Source organism: Panthera uncia (genome assembly GCF_023721935.1).
Source record: "Panthera uncia isolate 11264 chromosome B2 unlocalized genomic scaffold, Puncia_PCG_1.0 HiC_scaffold_25, whole genome shotgun sequence".
Classification (NCBI taxonomy): domain Eukaryota; kingdom Metazoa; phylum Chordata; class Mammalia; order Carnivora; family Felidae; genus Panthera; species Panthera uncia.
In genome coordinates this window covers 12,242,348-12,262,637 of record NW_026057581.1, presented here as the reverse complement: position 1 = coordinate 12,262,637, position 20,290 = coordinate 12,242,348, and the positions used below count along the sequence as shown (strand labels likewise).

General features: G+C 44.1%; 1 protein-coding gene across 1 annotated transcript in view; it reads left to right on the top strand.

Annotated features, from left to right (window-relative positions):
• The first annotated feature begins 11,336 nt into the window (after positions 1-11,336).
• The window catches only part of MYLIP (myosin regulatory light chain interacting protein), a 20,533-nt gene continuing 11,579 nt past the window's right edge, over positions 11,337-20,290 (top strand). The window contains exons 1-2 of the mRNA XM_049654862.1: positions 11,337-11,569; positions 12,694-12,884. Coding sequence (XP_049510819.1) covers positions 11,483-11,569; positions 12,694-12,884 — 278 coding nt within the window. The 5' untranslated portion in view covers positions 11,337-11,482. The remainder of the gene's footprint in view (positions 11,570-12,693; positions 12,885-20,290) is intronic.

Here is a 20,290-nt window from a genome sequence, read left to right as displayed (position 1 = left end):
TGATCTCATGGTTCATGAGTTTGAGCCCTGCATCCGGCCCCTCGCTGACAGCATGGAGCCTGCTTGGGACTCTCTCTCCCTCTCTCCCTGACCCTTCCCTGCTTGCGCTCTTACTCTCTCTCTCTCTCTCAAAATAAATAAATACACTTAAAAATAAAAGAAACAGAATCTTAAGTATATCTTCTGCTGTACCTTAAGGAAAACGTGTCTGCTTTATATTTCAATAGCGCTTTCATGTAACTTATCTCATTTAAATCTTATAACAACCCAGTATCAACGGAGGACAGGTATGACTCCATTTACAGCTCTGAAAACTGAGCCTCAGGTTGTGACATTGGTACCTCTTGCAGGGTCAGCACTAAAATCCACATGAGTGCATCTTCCTCGCCCATCAAGCTGAAAGTTAGCAAACTACACTGACCATGTTTCCATTCTACCTGTGTGGGTGTTGCATAAAAGACTCTAAGGGAGGGGCGCCTGGGTGGCGCAGTCGGTTAAGCGTCCGACTTCAGCTCAGGTCACAATCTCGTGGTCTGTGAGTTCGAGCCCCGCGTCAGGCTCTGGGCTGATGCCTCGGAGCCTGGAGCCTGTTTCCGATTCTGTGTCTCCCTCTCTCTCTGCCCCTCCCCCGTTCATGCTCTGTCTCTCTCTGTCCCAAAAATAAATAAAAAACGTTGAAAAAAAAAATTAAAAAGACTCTAAGGGAGAACTTGCCGCAGAATGATCTTCCAGTCAAGGAATAGGAACTATAGCAGGCTAGATTACAAGTGACCTACTGCTTATCTTAGCTCATAAGTCCTGAGAGAAAGCATCATTTTATTTCTCTCCGAAGAAATGGGAGGCATTGCCATATTCAGATATACACTTGGTGTATGTGTATATATAACGACACATCCTTCAACATGAAAATCTCTTTGGCCTGATCGAGCTTGCTCCTGCCTTTTTACCTGAAACTACATGTGGGTGTTATAGGAATAACCCCCAAATGTCCTGCTTTAATATCTGTCCTGGGGCACTGAGATGATATTATTATAATTAACAGGGTTCAAAGGATTTTCAGGTAATTAGAATGTACGGTGTTTAAAAAAAAAAAAAAAAAGAAAGAAACCTGAGTTTAGTAGTTTAAAGACTGTAAGAACTCCCTAGTACTTTTTCAGTAACCTACTTGTCCAAGTATAAATACCTGTTAGGCATTATTTGGGGAAATAACCTGAATACGTAATTAGTACCTTTAGTTGACAGATCAGGTAGAATGATATTAATATTTATCCTTTGAAGTGCAAGTAATGGAGTTTGAGTCTATGCATAGTGGAGGCCCATATCCAAGTTTTATTTCTTTGGTTCGTTTAAAATACCTCATTAAGAGGCACCTGGGTGGCTCAGTCGGCTGGGCATCCAGCTTCGGCTCAGGTCATGGTCTGGCTGTCCGTGAGTTCGAGCCCCGCGTCGGGCTCTGTGCTGACAGCTCAGAGCCTGGAGCCTGCTTCGGATTCTGTGTCTCCCTCTCTCGGCCCCTCCCCTGCTCACGCTCTGTCTCTCTCTTTCTCCGTGTGTGTGTCTCTCTCAAAGATAAATAAACACTAAAAAGAAAAAAAAATTTTTAAAACCTCATTAATTATTTAAGTAATGCTATGGAAGTATAACACTCCACTATCTTTAAGTATTATTTCTAGATAACAGAAGCAATGGCCACTCATTTAAATCAAGTTCTAAAATAAAGACTATTAGGTAGCTCTTTTCTATTATAATTTCTTCTTATAAATTCCTGCCAGTCAAGACAATCACAGCCCACATTTGGGTGTATCTCCTCCCGGGTTATGTTCCTACGTGGATTTGGTGTGTGTTTTACATTCTACTGATATTATTGGTTCTTGACCTTGGATGCGCAGTGAAGAAAGGAGGGAGAAAGGAGCATCCTAAAGAAAGAGTCCTAAAGAGAAAGGTCATCCTAAAGGCTCTGTCGGCTCCATTGGCAACTCGGAGCCCGTCCTGTCTGGGCATCCTGTCTGTTCTCTTCTTACGTTACTCTGGTTGACTCTGGAGGTTGCTGAGCCCCCCACCCCATACTGTTGACTCTCGAGAGGCTTGTAGGAGAATCTTCGTCTTTGTGCAACATGGAAGCAAAGGCTGAGAGCTCCTGAGAGTCAGCCCGGGCTGAGGTTTTCAAAACCACCTACACAGGACTTGCCTACTCTGGGCCAGTGATGCTGGCAAACTTTTCCTGCTTCTGAGGCAGACGTGACACTTCCTTTTCCATGACCACAATGAGGGGAAAGAGAGCTGAAAACAGGAACACAAGCAGATTGCCGAGGGGCAGCAAAGCATTGCTATCAACTGGCCACAGTCTCGTGAGCAGGGAAGGTGGAAAAGTTCCTGAGACCACAGGATCTGTATAGTCCCAGTGATGAGAGAAGCAACGGTGAGCAGTGAAGTCTTTTCCTGGTTTGATTTCTTTTTTTTTTCTTTAATTTTTTTTTAATGCTTATTTATTTTTGAGAGAGAGAGAGACAGACAGACAGAATGTGAGCAGGGGAGGGGCAGAGAGAGAGAGAGAGGGAGACACAGAATCCGAAGCAGGCTCCAGGCTCTGAGCTGTCAGCACAGAGCCCAATGCAAGGGCTGGAACTCACAAACCGTGAGATCTGACTTGAGCGGAAGTCGGATGCTTAACCCACTGAGCCACCCAGGCGCTCCTGGTTGGATTTCGTTTAATCACAGTATCCAGTGAGGGCTTGTGTAGCTCTGAAAATGCTGCGTCTTGAAGGTTAGGCCAGTGAGGAATGGCCAACCCCTAACAACGTTGACTTTCAACCCGTCTGATTGGAATTTGATCACAGCCATCAAATTGTCACTGCAATTAAAGGCACAAATCTTAACCTTTTTCCTTAGGGCCTCTAAGTAAGAGTCCAAGCCTGAAAGCCTCTTACATGACAAGTGATTTAGAAAACAGCAAAAGCATGTAAAACACCATGGGCTTTTTTATAAAATGTTCACCTTTCTTTTGAATGCATGTTATGTGGTGTTACATACATTACATGGTGTTATATGGTTACGTGCTAGGTTTTGTTGTTGTTTGTTTGTTGTCTGGAATTTTTTTTTTTTTTTTTTTTTGCTTTTACCTAAAAAATGATCATTCTTAAATTGAGGGATATTCTACAAGATCTGTACTCTTCACAATGCCCATGAGACACTGACAAACTGTTCCAGGTCAAATGTACCGCTGTACATTTGAATATCACTTTTTCTCTTCTGAGTATTTTTGCCTATATTATTTCATTTTATACCTTGCATTCATGTTCTATCTTAGGCTTGCAGTTTTTCCAGTAAGTGTTTTTACAGCTGGATGAAATTTAAAAAATAAAATAAAATATATAGATATAGATATAGGAAGCTGCTTAAAAATAACTACAGATGAGATTATACACACACACACACACTCACACACACATATGTATATTTAAAGTTGGTTAAAAATAACTACAATCTGAGAAAGACCTCTGACTGATGGGGGCTGGCAAAGGGAGAGGAGAATTGTATGATTCTCAAAGCACCCAGAAGTACTCCTGATTCTTCATCTATCACAATCCTCAGATCTGACACCTGCCTTGGGCAATCTGTCTATGATAAATCAAAATGTCTTTTAGCCACAACAAGAACAGTGATATCAACCCAAGTGGAATCTTGTTTTTATGAGTACTATTTGCCCTAATCTATTACAATGAAGCTAATTAGAGTTTTGTATTACAAGTCTTTCCATCTAAATTATACCCTGAGATAAAGAGATTTGGTGTTTAAACATTTTCTTCCTTGTATTTACCATTGGTGGCCAGATTCTGAGAAAAAGATGGGGAAAAAAAAGGTTTTTTTAGGTTGATAGAAAAGAAAAAAAGTAACAATGGATTTTAATTTTCAGTATATGGAAGGGAAAATGGTTCAAATGTAAGGATTTTGAACTGAGATAATCTGACAATTATTTTTATGTTTAAGTCTCCTGGACTTTATTTTTAAAATCTGAGGGAAATACGTGCAGTGATTTTTAATAATGGATGTAATTCAGATTCCGATGTCACTTGTCTGGTTAACTCCCTCCTTACCCCCAAGTTCATCTCCTCTCCCCCTGCTGTGGCCACACCCCCTTCAAAGGCTTTTGTGCTGACACTTCCTTTTCCAGGAAGGCTTTCCCCACAGATATTCGTCCATCTGACCATCCCTGGGATTCTTTTTTTTTTTTTCAAGTAATCTCTACAACCCAAAGTGGGGCTCAAACTCACAACCCCCAGATCAAGAGATGAACCCACTATACTGACTAAGCCAGCCGGGCACCCCTTGCGTTCTTTAAGTTTTGCTTCTGTAACTTTCTCCATGAGCCTTTCACGGCCAATCTATCCAAAATTGCAAACCATACCCCATCCTTCACCTTCCTGCTTCCTGTCTCCCTTCCCTGCTTCACTTTTTTATTCAGCATTTACAGTTTACTTGCTTATCCTGTTTATGGCCTGTTTCCTGGAATGTAAGTTTCACGAGGTAGCTTTGTTCTTTGCTCTATCACCAATGCCTGGCATATCATTCATTTGTTGAATACATGAGTGAATGTTGAAGACCAAATGAAGATTTGTAGCAATGAGTAGTAATAATAATAATAATAATAACAATAAGCAAATTTATGAACCTGGCACTGCCCAAGCTATCAGTTATAGGTATCTTGTTGGCTGGTTTGCTTATCTTTACCCTTTTACTGCTGTTAGTGTGGACAAATACAATTCACAGTAGTGAATTCCAGAGCATACTTGCCCCTCAACACTTGCATATCCTGTAAACATGTGCTAGAAAGAATTGTACTTTAGCTAACAAGTTACTACACTGCTCAGTGAAAATCTGAACCAAACCTCCATTGATGAGCTCTTCATAGCTGGTTCCCCAAGTCAACATCAATAGACATATATTTGAGTTTACTCATTATATGCAAATAGATTAAGATGGGAAATGCATGTGGGGATATACAGAGTTGCTGTATTTCTGAATGCTATGGATTTTAATCCACTCTATTTATAGTGTCCCCCAAATTTCACATGTTGAAGCCCTACACCTCAACGTGACGGTATTTGGAGGTGAGGCCTTTGGAGGTGATTAGATTTACATGAGGTCAGATGGGTGCGACCCTCATCATGGGATCAGTGTCTTTATGAGAAGACACCTCAGAAAGCTTGCTTCTCTCTCTCTTTCTCTCTCTCTCTCTCTCTCCACCATGTGGATACAGGAAGAGAGCAAACCAGAAACTGACCATGCTGTCACCTTGACCTTGGACTTCCCAGCCTCCAGAACTGTGAGAGGATGCATTTCTGTCACTTAAACCACCCAGTCTACGCTGTGTTGTTATGGCAGCCTGAGGGGACTAAGACATTGACCAAAATTACAAACAACACCGTGCAAGATGAGAAATAAGGAGTAAACATCCCACGTAGTGAGGGCAGCTGGAATTTTCACCTTTGTCTAGAATTATTCCCTTATGATTACTATTATTGCCACCACACTGGCCCTGTGGGCATTCTATTTACTTTAGAACTCAGACCCAAGTGAAGTCCTGAGGCCATTCTCACCATAATCTGCAAAAAGCTAGCACAGGGCTGGGCTGGCTGTTTGGGCAAGTTTTACAAATGAGCAAGAGATAACCAAGCATGACTACGCAAAAACCAGGTAGGTCAGTTCAAGGCCTGGTTTGCTCTCTGGGCCTCACGGTACCCATTAGGCACAGCTCTTGGTGGACACCAAGCATCAGACCAACCACTGAAGAGCACACGCGTGGATGCCTCTTCTTCCAGAAGCCTGGAAGCAAGGAAGGGCAGGATCTCCAGCTTGTGCCCGTCTGGGCAATGCTTACAACTCCCACCTAATCACTGCTGGGTTTCTGAGCTCCTGTACTGAAATGTCTGTTGTGGAGGGAAACGTAGGGTGAGGGACTGAAGTCCAGATCCCTTGTGGGAGAAACAGGACTTCTTCCCCTCACTCTGGCCTGCCATGGCTTCCCGATCCCAGGAATTCTGAACAGAGAAGAGAGGAGAAGGCAATGCTGGAGCGTGCTTGTTACTTATAGCCACTGAGGGGCCGCCAGGGAGGAATTAGACCTGTTTTCAAGTCATTTTCAAAGAATCACCATCTCTGAGGACACCGCAAGAACAAAATATTGAATAACTGAAAGGGGGGGGGGGGAAGATTTGCATATCAAGCGATATAAACAATGCAAATGTCCTGGGAGGAGCTGGTGGAATTGAGGTTTCGTAAGAAGTTGCTTCTTTCCAAAGCACTCATCGTTTTCATTACCTTGTTTTCAATATTGTTGCTTCCTCCGACAGATGTAGCTGATTTTCCTGTTCTTCTGGAGTTCCTATAGCATTTCTAACAGTCGTCACTTTTTCTCTGGAAAGTTGGTGCTCTCTAAACGTGCCACCGAATCTTGGGAATGGCCACCCCCACCAAGTTCTGTGTCACATCCATGCACACAATGCATCATGGTGACCCCTCTGTCTTTTACAGCAAGGCATGCCCAGATGGTACGAGGGACAGAGGAGAGGTGTCATTACGGATCAGCTGGTTAGAACGCCACCAGTTGGGATAGCTTTGCGAGTTTGAGCCTTGGGCTGATTGGGTCTGTTCTGTGTTTCCTGGCTCCCAACTGCATCCCCAGTATCCACCCAGTTTCATTCAAGGTCAGAATGATGGCGAACCCTGTTGTGGGAGAACCAGCACCTGCGTGTCACCGGATTTGAGAGGCAACTGTAAAAGCACACGCCTAATCATTGACCGTCCCCATAAATAAGAGTTAGGTATTAAAATATTAAACAAAACATTTTTGTGGTTACCCAAATTGTACCGGGTTGGAAATGATTTCCCAGCTCTGAGCCATCTCTCCGCTAAATGATCCATGCCACAGAAGTAAGCATGATCACAAAACGTGACATTTCAGGGCACACCAGCAGTGAGAAGGAAAACACATAGAAGAAGGAGGAGTATTTCGGGGTGGGGGGGCGGAAAGACAGCTGAGACACGTTAATAGTTGGAATTTTTTTCCACGAAGTTTTTTCTTTCTGTTTATGATTGTCGTGACATTCATATTAGCTTTAGATGGGGAACTTCCCATCCCACGCACCCCTTGCTCTCTTGATACACCTCCAGGAGTTCATGGGCAGTATTTGATGACATCATAATCAAGATTTACAGCACATGGCATGCAAAGAATGAAGGTAAAACATCAAGGGGTTCCTGGGTGGCTCAGTCGGTTGAGCGTCGGACTCCGGCTCAGGTCATGATCTCACAGCTCGTGAGTTCGAGCCTCGAGTCGGGCTCTGTGCTGACAGCTCGGAGCCTGGAGCCTGCTTCGGATTCTGTGTCTCCCTCTCTCTTTGCCCCTTCCCTTCTCATGCTCTCTCTCTCTCTCTCTTTCCTTCAAAAATAAACATTAAAAAAAGAGAAAGAAAGTGAAACATCAGTACTAACCGAAAACGTCTGACAAAGTTATAGGCGTCTCATTTCTTTTCTCCCTTCTACTCTTCTGTCTTTTCCAAGTAGTCTTCCATGAACATGAACCATTCTCACAACTAAAATAAAATCATTTCAACTGCACGGTAACGAAGACGGAACCATTATATATGTTCCAGATTTTGTAATACAGGGCGTTGCCTCTTCTGTCTCCGGTTTTTCCTCTACTCAAACAGACAGTTTTGGAAACGAGACGCTCCGCTTTGATGGTAGGCCAGGATCAAATTAAACCACTCCTGATTTTACAAGCCTAATATTTCAAACGGGAGAGACTTCAGCTCACTCAACACATTCTAACCCACTTGTGCTTGACGAAGCATTGCTCATGAGAATAATCCGCTTGAATAATGTGCGAGAGCAGAAAGACAGCTTTTTAGGAAGCCACGAATTGCTGTTCCCTCGACGCTCCCGCAGATGAAGGTGGAAAGGTAAAGAGAAGGGCCTTTCCTCTGACCCAGCGGAGGGTGTCTGCAGCTGCATGGGCAGTGTTGGGGTAGAAATAAGCACAGGTATCCGGTGGGCCAGATCAGACCTCGCGCCCAACCAGAAGAAAAATCTTGCAGCCAGTCAGCCATCACATCACATCCTTCGAATATTATCTAGTGTTCAGTCTGGAGCCCTAGGGTGGGAGACAGAAAAACTGTAGTGCTTGGGTGTGTTCCAACAGCCAGGGTTCCACTGCCTTAGCCAACTCTACCACTGAGTTACAGTTTCTATTTTAAAATTCTAGGGGCGCCTGGGTGGCTCAGTCGGTTAAGCGTCCAACTTCGGCTCAGGTCATGATCTCGCAGTTCATGAGCTCGAGCCCCGCATCGGGCTCTGTGCTGACAGCCCGGAACCTGGAACCTGTTTCAGATTCTGTGTCTGCCTCTCTCTCTGTCCCTCCTCTCTGTCTCAAAAATAAATAAACATTAAAAAAAAATCAAAATTCTACCTTCGTGCAGATGATCCTTTTACTTTGCTCGTTAATTTTAATCCTTTAAAAGGTGATAGCCAATTGCTAGCAAAAGAAAGCAGACACAGATAAGAGGTAGCCTCTCTGGGTAATTCAGATCGGCTTCAGTCACTGCATCACCCAATGCAGTTACCACCCCCAGGCCGAGGTATTCAGCGTCTCTTATTTTGCAGTTAGACCCAGCTGGGGCTTGAAACTGGCTCCAGACGTTTAGTAGCATTACCAGATGGTGGGATCCTCTTAGGAAGTAATTCTGTAGGCTTTCTATTCCCTAACCAGGTCTTTGAACATAATGTGCGTTCCCACCCAGTCACCAGCAAACTCCAGCCTTCTTGTTCCCTAACTAACCAGTCTGTCCGTATCTCTACTCTAGGAAGAAATTAGGAAAGAAAGAGAGGGACCAGAGAGAGAGAAAAGAGAAGGGGGGAGGGAGAGAGGAAAAGAGAGAGGGGAAATTATTGTCTCATATTTTCTGGTATACTAGTAGACTATATTATTTTTCTTCTCAGTCGTCAGGATTTCTTCCACCTCCTCAAGTACATTTTCATGTTTTTAGCTTTGTTTAGTTCTAAGAAATATTTCTCTTCCTCAGTCTTATCTGGTCATTCTTTTATTATTATTGAAATAATTAGCATACAGTGTTATATTTGTTTCAAGAGTACAATATAGTGATTCAACAATTCTATACATTACGCAGTGCTCATCACGACAAAAGTGCCCTTAATCCCCTTTATCTATTTCACCCATGCCCCCACCCACCTTCCTGATGATTCTTAATTTCAAAAACAATTGGAATCTTTATCAACCATCCATTGCAGGACATAAGCTGGGTTTGGATTAGATATATCCCTGCCAAAACCAAAAATATAAGTTATTTTTAAACTAGTTTCTCAACAAAACAAGTATTTGGCTTTGGTTTTTGCTTACTTGGGTTTTGTTTGTTTGTCGTTGTTGTTCTTATTTTATTTTTGTTTTATTTTTTGTTGTTTTGTATCTTTGTTTTTGACCAATATTTCTCCCTTTCTATTCATTTCCGCACCTTGTCCGCATTGATTTTGTGAGCTTCCAAAATCTGTGCACTCAATTGCCTTTTGCTTAAGTGAGCCAACTTTTGGTTAGCTGGCTTTGGGTGAGCCAGCTAATTGCCCATAAATAAAACTATTACCCAATACACCTGGATCCCATCTTGGTCCTCACTCTTCTTCCTGTCCTAAAGTTGGTAGTGATTAAGCATAGATGAGATAACAATGATCCAAATATTGTCTCTCTTATAAATTTCCCAGTCAGTAAACTGGAATTAAGGAAATGAAGAACAGGAGTTGACACAAGAGGAGAATATTTCAACAGCACAGTGTGGTGAAGTGTATTCATAAGACACAAAGAAAGCGCCGTCAGTGCACCTGTCTGCCTGCAGCACTGATAGGGGTACTGGGGGTAACCTTTGACTCCTTACAGGTTTACCCATAGTTGGTGGTAGTGAAAGACTGTGATAGGATCCTTCCCTGGAGCCTTCTGCTATGATGCCCTTCCTATTTCTTTAGCAATTAAGGCCACTGGGACAGAGATCATTGAGACTCAGGAAAAGAGGTAAGCACAGAAGCCATTGGCAGGCAATAACAGCTGACATTATAGATCTCCCTGCAAATACAGGGTCATTCAAATGCTCTCCTGGACATGTCTCTTGCGGTTCTTCATAGCAATGCTGGGCAGGGGAGGGCAGAGCAGATATTGGGGTTTCTACTTTACTGTTGAAAACACTGAACTTCAGAGAGATGAAGTAGGTTTTTCAAGGGTCCAAGGCTGAAACCCCATCTTTTCATTTCTCCTATAAAGAAACCAAAGAGGTAGGCTAACTAATGTACCGGCAAAGAGGAACAAGTGAGTGAAGAGCTGTAGGCCTTAAATTGTTAATAGCTACTACTGAGGTTATACCACCTGTTCGGTTCTGAGATAAGTCCCTAACCTTCAAGATGGGGATAACATCTGGTTGCCTGAGAAAAGGGACTGGCAGCACAGCAAGTGATCAATTAACGTTTAATGAATGAATAACACATGAGACAAGATGCGCTACCCCGAGAGAGGGCCTTAGAGCCCTGTAAGGTGTCTTGATTGAGCACAACCAGTAAATAGAAGCCTCCAGGGAGGATTTATACAGAAGCACTAGATCAAGTTCCCTGGCTCATTGGTCCACTGCAAAAACTTTTATGCTCAGGTTTTGTTTTTCCACGGACGAGGTCTAAAATGAGGAGCAGCCATTCCGCCTTCCAACAACCCACCGTGGCAAACCCCAGGGGAAGACGGTTTGCTTTTGGCGTTGGGGTTGCTCGCTTTCCTTTTTATGTTCACCTCCCGAAATGCGTTCCGCGATCGACCCAAGGCTTCTGAAAAACAGCGGCAGCTCGGAGGCGTCGCATCGCCATACATTCCAGCCCGCAAGAGAGGCGCCCCCGCCTCCGCGCGCCGGGCGGCCGCCCGCTCCGAGCAGCGTCGCCCAGCGGGCAGAGGCGGCGGGTACGTCCCTTCCCGTCCCGGGGCCGCCCTCCTCCCGCAAGCCCTCGGCGTCCGCAAGCTGCCACCTCCCCAGGCGGCCCGGGGAAACTCGGCCGGCGCTGGCAGGTCGGGCCGCGGCCGAGCGGACGCCGCTATTGGCCGGCGGGGCGGCGGAGGAGGGGCGGGGCCGCCGTGATTGGCGGGAGCCCCAGCCGGAGGGGGCGGGGCCACTATATCAGAGGAGTCCCTGTAGCGCCGCAGGCAGTCGGGCTGCTGGAGTGCGGCGCCGCCGCGGAGACCCGGGCAGCCGGCGGGCGGGCGGGCGGGCGGGCTGGCGAGGGGGTGGCGGGGAGGGCGCGGGGGGCGCGGAGCACGGGTCTGCGGCGCTGCAGCCTCCCGAGGGCCAGCCTCGCCGAGCCCGGGGCTGGGTCTGAGCGGTGGCGAGGCGGCAGCCCCGCGCACACCAAAGAGGAGGCGGCTGTGGCGGCAGCGGCGGCCCCAGCCATGCTGTGCTATGTGACGAGGCCGGACGCGGTGCTGATGGAGGTGGAGGTGGAGGCGAAAGCCAACGGCGAGGACTGCCTCAACCAGGTGACGACGAGGGGCCAGGCGGGGGCCCCGGCCGGTCCCCCGAGGCGGAGGGGCCTCGCGGCGCCGCCGGGCTCCGGGGCTCGCCGCCTGCCAGGGGGCGGGCGGCGCTGCGGCGGCGGCCGGGGGGGGGCGGTTTGGGGGGGGTGAGCGCTCCCCAGGCGCCCGGCCCGCCCCCCGTTCCTCCCCGTGGCCGTGGGGCACGCGGTCCCCGCACGCTGGGAGCGCGTGGGGGGGGGGGGAAGCTCCCACCCTGCCCCCCACCCCACTCCCAGTCCCGCACTTTCCCGGAAGAAGGCGGTCCAGCCCACCTGCCGCAGGTGTGTGCATGATGCCGCCTTTCGGGTCCCCGCGGGGCCTGGCAGCGCCACCCGAGTCCCCAGATGAGGTGGCTGCTGGCCGGCGCTGGTCCCTGGGGTTGCTTGGCAGACAAGCCCGGCCCTTGTCTCTTGCTGCTTCTGAAATGGACCGTTCACCTGCACCTGCCGGTTTGCGGGGCTCGAGAGGACCTTGGGTTTTTGGTCATCCACCCCTCCGTTGTCTTTAAAGCTCGTGTTTCCTAAGGAGTAAAGAAGAATGGTTCCAAACAGTGCATATGGGTATGACAGACAGCAAATTTGATCTCCAGTGGGACGCCATGCCCTGAAAACCCCCCCGACCTGAGATGTTTGGAAAACCTCTTTTAACAAGCTTCGCTGACACTTGTGGCGTGTTTCCTCGGCGTGTTTGTTTTTTTTGGAGTCCAGATGGTTAAAATTGTCCAGATAATCTGCCAGATCAGCTGTGCAGATTGTGCTGGTGGAGGGAATTCCCGTGATGGGAATAAGAGGGAAAATACCCCGTAGATTCCTTTCCTCAGCCTTTCTGGAAGGCTGGTTTTAAGGACTCCTTTTTCCCTACTGCAATCGATCATCTCCTCGGTGTTAAGGAAGCACAAGCCTCACTAGTGGTGTAGCAACACTGGAAGCTTAGAACTTTGTTGTTACAGCTTTAAGGCAGGAATTGTAACACCTTCCTTGAACTTTGCAAAAAGTAGGCAGGGATCTTAGACCCAGATGGAGTCCTTGAGTTTTGCTTTGACTACATGGACTGTTTGCTCATCCATGCTGCATTCATTTTTGTTTTAGGTGTGCAGGCGGTTGGGAATTATAGAAGTTGATTATTTTGGACTGCAGTTTACGGGTAGCAAAGGTGAAAGTTTATGGCTAAATCTGAGAAATCGGATCTCCCAGCAGATGGATGGGCTAGCCCCTTACCGGCTCAAACTGAGAGTCAAGTTCTTCGTGGAACCTCATCTCATCTTACAGGAGCAGACTAGGTAAAGTGATGCTGAACTAAACCAATGTCAACCAGACCTTTGATTCCGCTGAGAAAGGGCCGTTGCACCTCCCCAGAGATGTTCACAGGCAAATTTGTTTGCTGCAGAGTGAGTTGGTTCGTAACTGAGAAGTTTTGCACGGCACAGCCCTTTTGTCGAGGTGAACAGGGAGCCGCCTAGTTGGCCTGGGGTACATTTTCTAGCTCTTCCTGTGGTTTTTCTTGTCTTTATAAACAACAAGGGAGCAGGGTTGAAGTCTTACTAACACTCAGGATCAGTGCCACGGCACAGGAGAGAAAAAATTAGAAACGCAACTGACTTCCTGATAGCAGCATCTAATGCCCGATAGTAACCTCCGTCTCAGCAGTGTTAATACAGGTCATTGTAGAGTGTTCTAACAGAAAGCAGGAAACAGTTCCTCTTGGGTTACTTAAACTTAGTCAACTTCAGCCTAGTGTCAGATTACAATATGTAGCAAAGAGCTCTGTCCCACTTAATGCAGATTTCTTTTTTTAACTTTTTACGTTTCTTGAAAACTTTGTAAGGTGTAGCCAATCTCCAGCCCACAGACATGTTTACACGTGATTGTTTAGACTGTTAAATTTATCTTCTAGAAAACCACCAGTAGTGGTAGGCGACTAGGGCATGTGGTTTCCTTTTTCCAACAGAAATGTTTTCTCTCCTGGACTGACTGTAATACTTCTCAAGGATGAGCCAGATTAGGAAAGTAGTGTTCAGTATTTATTGCTGAAATGCAAGAGACCTAAATCTTAGAGTGGCATGTAAACAAACAAACAAACACAACAACCAAAAAGAGAAAAAAAATGACTTTTAAACACAACAAACTCAGGATCTAAATTCTACTATTTTTCATAATCCTTTGGTTTGGAAAGTTGCCCTTACACATGAGAAATGGGAGTGTGACAATCTTGAGTAATGGTAAGTGAGCAAAACCCCTTAAGAGTTGTTAGCATGTGGTTTGTTTGTTTACTTAAGAACTGATAGAAACATCTTTTGAGATACTATTTGAATTGGAAATCTCTCCTTGTTGCTGCACTTTCAAAGGTGAAGGAGATGTTCAATTTTTTTTTTCTGAGACAAACTACTATATTGAATTCTCAGTGCTCCTGAAAATGTCTTGAAAAATATCCACATGATTGCATGTTTAAGGATGTCTTAGCTATGTATATTAATCAGAATAAGTTGGTTTCGGGGGGGGGGGGGGGGGTTGTTTGGTTTGGGGTGTTTGTCTAACTTAAAGCTGATTTGTGAAAGTTTCCACTGTGCCCTTCAGTGTAATAAATTGGACTAGAGTAAAAGGATACAGAAACACACGTATATATTATAACATATTGGAGTTTTCATTGTGTGGTTCTGTCATGATTTCGCAATAATTTCTGGGCCTCCAGAGGCAAATCCATTTTGATGATACAAATTTATTTTTTAAACCTGCAGAGGCTTAGAGGACCAAATACATCATTTAAACAAAGGCTGCGGTCATAATAGTATGATACATTTATATTATGAATGGTTACAGACTTTAAAATTTGCCACTAGATGGTCTTTACCTGTGCTTTTTTGCAAGTGAGTTAATAACCATTATCAAGTCCATTTTATTTATGCAAGATATTCTGTGAATTAGAATTGAAATAAAATTTCCTGTTACATTGACTCAATTGACTTTAACTCCTGAGACTCATGCCTCATAGCACTCTGAGAAGGCACATACCTAGTTAGCCCAGGTAATTTTAATTGATCTTAGTTCCTTTTGAAATCTTATTGAAAAATCAGTGTGATCTAAGCATTTGACTTGCTTTTAAAATATTGGTGAATATTACTTGTTTTCAGGAGGTTTGCCCAAAATGCAGAATTTGAAGAAAATGCCTCCTCAAGTTTATACAGCATTCTGCTTTTAATAGCTAAAGCGATTTGTAATTAGCATTTGTGCCTTTTCATTAGGATGAGAAGTTGTCCTGGGTCCAAAAAAAGTCACAATTAGCGTTGTTTTTATGTACATGATACGACAGAGCACAATTACTTATTTTCCCTAGCGTCACGTTAGCCAGATAAAGCTGGCTGGTGAACTTTTTGATGTTTAACAGTTCATTATAAAATATTTATGTAAAATGCCGTGAAAATAAAATAGATCTGCGTGTGTTGTCCGTAAGCCCAGCTTTGCCAGTTCGGTTATGAGTGGTGATTTTGTGCCATCTCAAAGTCAAGTCATGAGGGTACGTTTAGTATACTGAAAAGTGTCTGGACAGTTTATTAAATCGGGCTGAAATATCCTGGCCAAATTGGCCTCTGTGGAGAATTAAAGCAATGTACTCACAGTAGAGCTGGTCTAAGTGGGGGCAGTGAATCTGTTAGTTTGCAAGAGACTAGGGAGGCTGCTGGGGAATAGGCTGGAGGGCCTGTTTGTAACTGGAGACTGGGGGGGAGGGCGGCGGTGGAGGGGGGAGCCGAGGTGGGGGGTGGCAGAGGCCCTGCATTCTCAGTGCAGCCCAGCCCCCAACTACCAGGGTATACAGACTTCCAAGACTGAGTACCCCCCCCCCCACCCCACTTCATTTCTCTTAAAAGGCCAAGAAGAGCTTGTCTCTAAAATCCCCTCTAGCAGTAATTTTTTTTTTCCTTTGCTTCTGCTTCCCCTCTATTTTCCTTTATGTTTCCCTAAGTATATTTTTCTGAAAACAAAAAACACAGAACACCCAACTATATCACAGGTCTACTTAGATTGATACAGTTAATCTGGGCTCGGATTTGGCCTAATTTTAGATTCTTTACCCAGATTATTACGTTTGCCTTTGAATGAGGGTCTGGAAAGTAACCAGAGAGTCTTGTCCAGACTCAGCTGGCACATTTGAGAGACAGAGAGACAAGCAGGTATATCCAGCAGATGTTTGCCGTGCTGTGGATTGAAACTAAAAGTGAAACTAATGTACTCTGGAAGTAGATCTGAAATGATAATGATCTTTGAAATTCTTGCCTTTCAAAGGCTCTCGGTTAGTCACAGCAATTCAGACCAGATTTTGTCAACGTTTTCACAGCCAGAGGTTAGAGAATTATATGCTTCATCTTCAGAAATGGTGATCATACCATCCACGGCCAATAAAATCTGTTTCTCCGGAACTTTGCCGCATTTTAGCAGAGTTCTGTGGTCTTTGCACTGGAGCTTCGTTAAGACTCAACGACACCCGAATTCTTTCCCAGAAATCAGCCTCGATACAAGGGTTCCATGAGTCCTGAACTAACTGTTCAGGGAGATGCTGTAATGCTGAGCGTTGAGTCTCATCAAGATCTCAGTGATGCGAGCGAGGGGTGTTGAGTCTGACTTGTCCCTTGTTAAATCCTGCTGTCTCCCAGGCTCCACTCATTCATCACTCCTTTGAAAAGCATCCGCTGGGCCCTGCTCAGGAGACTGAAGTGTCCCAAGGCATCACGAAGCTTTCCTTTATAGCATCTAATGAGCGTATAATACTACTGTTTACCTATGTGACAATTTGTTTATTGTCAGCTACTCTAATAATTTAAATTCATGAAGCAGGGGACTGATCAACATCGTATCTCCAGAGTCTAGCAAGTGCCTGGTGCATAAACATTTGGTGAAACAATGAATTAAGAAATTAGAGATAAATAGAGATGGAGTTAACGGGCATGAATAATATAAGTTTTCTTAGTGAACTGATGTTCGCCAGTTTGCTTCTATGAACTGAAAAGTTTAAGACTATCTGAGAGACCTCTCACCATTAAAAAAATGTATTGTAGGGATTATTCTCTGTTAAGGGTTTGCTCAGCGCTTGGCATTCTTTTGCTTCCTTCCTTCGGCCTCTCCACTTCACCCCAAGCCATTTGTTTCTTGTAGCTGTTAGTTCTCATCTAAAATAAACTACCACTTGCCTGGACCTTCTGTGAAGTTCAGATAGTTTTCAAGCTAGAGGCTCTCTTAAATCTAATTTTCAACCGATTTATAGGTTCTAAGTACTTCCTAAACCCAATTTTTCCCTTTCTCGCAACAAAAATCACTTAGATGTCAAGATCTAGAGAAGAGAGCACCGTTGAAATCCACAGAGCAAATGCCACATGCAACCATGGGCAGATTTGAGGTGGTAATCTTGAATGTGTTCCAGCCAAATCATACGGATCTTAGCCAGGGCCTGCAATGATGTTTGAGATCTTTCAACACATTGTCACTGTTGGTAAAGGTTGCTTAACATAATTTACCTTTTAGGATTCACGATGGGTAGGATGTCACAACAATATTTATCTGCTATAAAGGCGTCACTGTGTTTTACATATCGACTCTGTGCCTAAGAGTAGAATGGCACATTCCCTTTGTTTTTTTTTTTTTTTTAAATGACCAAACTCAAAATAGGCCCCAGGAAAGTAAGACAAACTTGTATATTGTTTCCAGAAAGAATTGATTAGATTTCTGAATTCTAATTTATCTATTAACTCTTTCTTTTTGCTCAGAGTGTAGGCTGTTTGCATTATTGTCTGTTTATTTTAGCCACAGATCTCCCATCTGGGCACATTCAGTATCTTCATCAATGTCTCGTACTTGTATATTTGTATGAAGGATCCAAAGAACATTATTGATTTTTCATGCAACCCAAGTGAACTTTTAATTTTAAATATGTAGTTTTAAATAAAACTTAACTCTTTAGATGGCACATAGGGTCAGACTCCAGGGGCACCAGGCACACTTATTCTCTGAGTCCTGCCCCCACTGTAGCCTGCCTCCAGACCTCTCCTCATTCTAGAATGGCACTCACCACAATCTAGACCCTTGGGAGAGATTGTAGCTAACACTTTTAAACGACAGGATTGCTGGATTTTTGCTTGCCTGGGTCAGGTATCTGTTGTGAGCGAGTAATCCTGTTTTTTCCAAGTGCTTCTGATGTGGGTTGTCATCGCTTTTGATGTTGGGGATTTCCCTTACCCCCCACTCCTGTATCTTTTAAATGCTTTGGAACCTTAGGAAGAGCGAACTTGTCCATGGTTCCCATTTTGCATTTTGGGCTTTGAGAAGGATTCCCTTAAGCTGAATAGAGACTTGACTTGGTCATTACTTGGCCATGACTCTTTCTCAGTTGCAAGCCTTCCATGGAGTGGAGGAGATCTGATAGTTCATTTGAGGTGTAAGAAGCTATTCATTTGAATTCCTAACCTGACCCTGAGGATTTTCACTAGTGTTATTTCCTCAACCTCTTGTGAAAATTTCCAAACATGCAGGTAAGTGGAAGATTTTTGCAGTGAACACCAATACCCCCATCTAGATTCTACTGTTAACCACTTAATCAGTTTAATATACTTGCTTTATCACACATTTATTTCTGATGCTTTTCAAAATAAGTTGTGGATACATACACTTCCCCCTAAATACTTCAGCATGCATATCATTAAGTAGAGCTCCATATTTGTCTACAGTTCTTTTTTTTTTTTCTTTTGATAAAATATTTACATATGATGAAATGCACGAATCCTAATTATACCGTTTGATGAGTTTTAACAAACAGATGTGTCTGTTTAAACAAAATCCTTATTAAGATGTAGAATATTACCGGCACTCCAGAAAGTTCCCTCAGGCCCATCTGCAGTCAGTCCTCGCCCCCCCGCCTTCCCTCCCGCCCCTCCACAAACAGGGTTTGTTTTTCCGGCATAGATCTACTTCACACACATGGAATCACGCAGCGTCTGGCTTCTTTTGTTCATTATGTATTTTTTAGAGATTCATCATACTGATATATATCGATGGCTTGTTCATTGCTAGATAGTATTTCGCCCTACGAATCTAACTACTGTTTGTTGACCCGTCCTTTGATTGATGAACACCTGTTTTCCAGCTATTGTGAGTAAAGCTGCTGTGAACACTGCAAGTACAATCTTTTGTAGACCTGTATCTTCATTTCTCTTGAGTAAATCTAAGAATGGAAAAGCTGGATCGCAGAGGAGGTGGTTGTTTAGTTTTGTTTTTAACTTTTTTTTAATGTTTATTTTTGAGAGAGAGAGTGAGTGCAAGAGTGTGAGTGAGGGAGGAGCAGAGAGAGAGGGAGACACAGAATCCAAAGCAGACTCTAGTCTCTGAGCTGTCAGCACAGAGTCCGGCGCAGGGCTCAAACCCATGAACCATGAGATCATGACCTGAGCTGAAGTCGGACGCTTAACCGACTGAGCCACCCAGGTGCCCTGGATTTGTCTCTCTTGATCAATAACGTTAAACACTTTTGTCATGTGCTTATTGACCTTTCCTACATCTTCTTTTGTGAAGTATCTATTCAGGTCATTTACCCATTTTTACCGAGTTGTTACCTTTGCTTTCGAGCCATTCCTATTCTTTATATATACCACTTGTTGGTCAGAGATACGTCTTGTAAATGTATTTTCTCCTGGGGGTTGCCTGTTTTCTTAATGCCTTTTGATGAGTAGAAATGTCTGATGTTGGTCAAGTCTAACGTATCAGTTTTTCTCCCTTAGGATTCTTGCTGTGTCCTGAGAAACCTTGGCCTACCTTCCTCCCCCCAAGTCATGGAGCTATTCTCCAATGTGTCCTAAAAGTGTTACGGTTTTAACTTTTACGTTTAGGCCTACAGGCCATCGGGAACTGCTTTTTGTTTCGGTGGAATTTAAGATCCAAAACAAAAACATGTATAGTAATTTTTTCTTATTTGATAGTTTTTTTTAGGTTTTTATCCAGTGATCTCTACACCCAGTGTAGGGCTCAGATTCATGATCCCAAGATCAAGAGTCACATGCTCTACCAACTGAGCCAGCCCGGTGTCCCCTTTTTTTATTCGATAGTTTTTAAATGTGATTTGGCAGTTAGTTTGGTTTCAAACAAACTGATGTGGTTAAATGGCTCATTGGACTGAGGCAGACACACTCCGGGATGATCTCAGAGGGGGTCTAACTGGGTGGGGAACACACCAGCCATCACCAACGGATGGGATGGCCAGGTTCAGTGAGTCAGGTCTCGGGAAGAAATGCTGTTCATAGATTCTTAGCCATTTGAAAGATGTTTTAGGTTAGTTACTTAAATGCGGAGTCTAACAGTGAATGTGGATATAGTTGATTTACATTTGTGTCACAAGAAAGTTCTTCCAAATGATGTCACTGGGAAGATACTGGAGGGCAGTGATTGGGCATAACTGCCTATGGTGGACAGGTCAGTGACTCCCGTTGGTTTGCAGAAGGTTCTGCTTTGATTGTCAGATGATTCTTTATGAGACAAATCAGCGTTCAGGGGACAGTTCTCTGCTTACAGTCGTTAAAAGATAAATGACCTAACTGTATTCCTTAAAACTATGGAAAGGAATTAATTTTTAAAGTAGAGGAAATTTGAGGTACTCTGAAACAAATGTATTAAGGATATGTGACTTTTTTTTTTTTTTTTTTTTTTTTTTTTT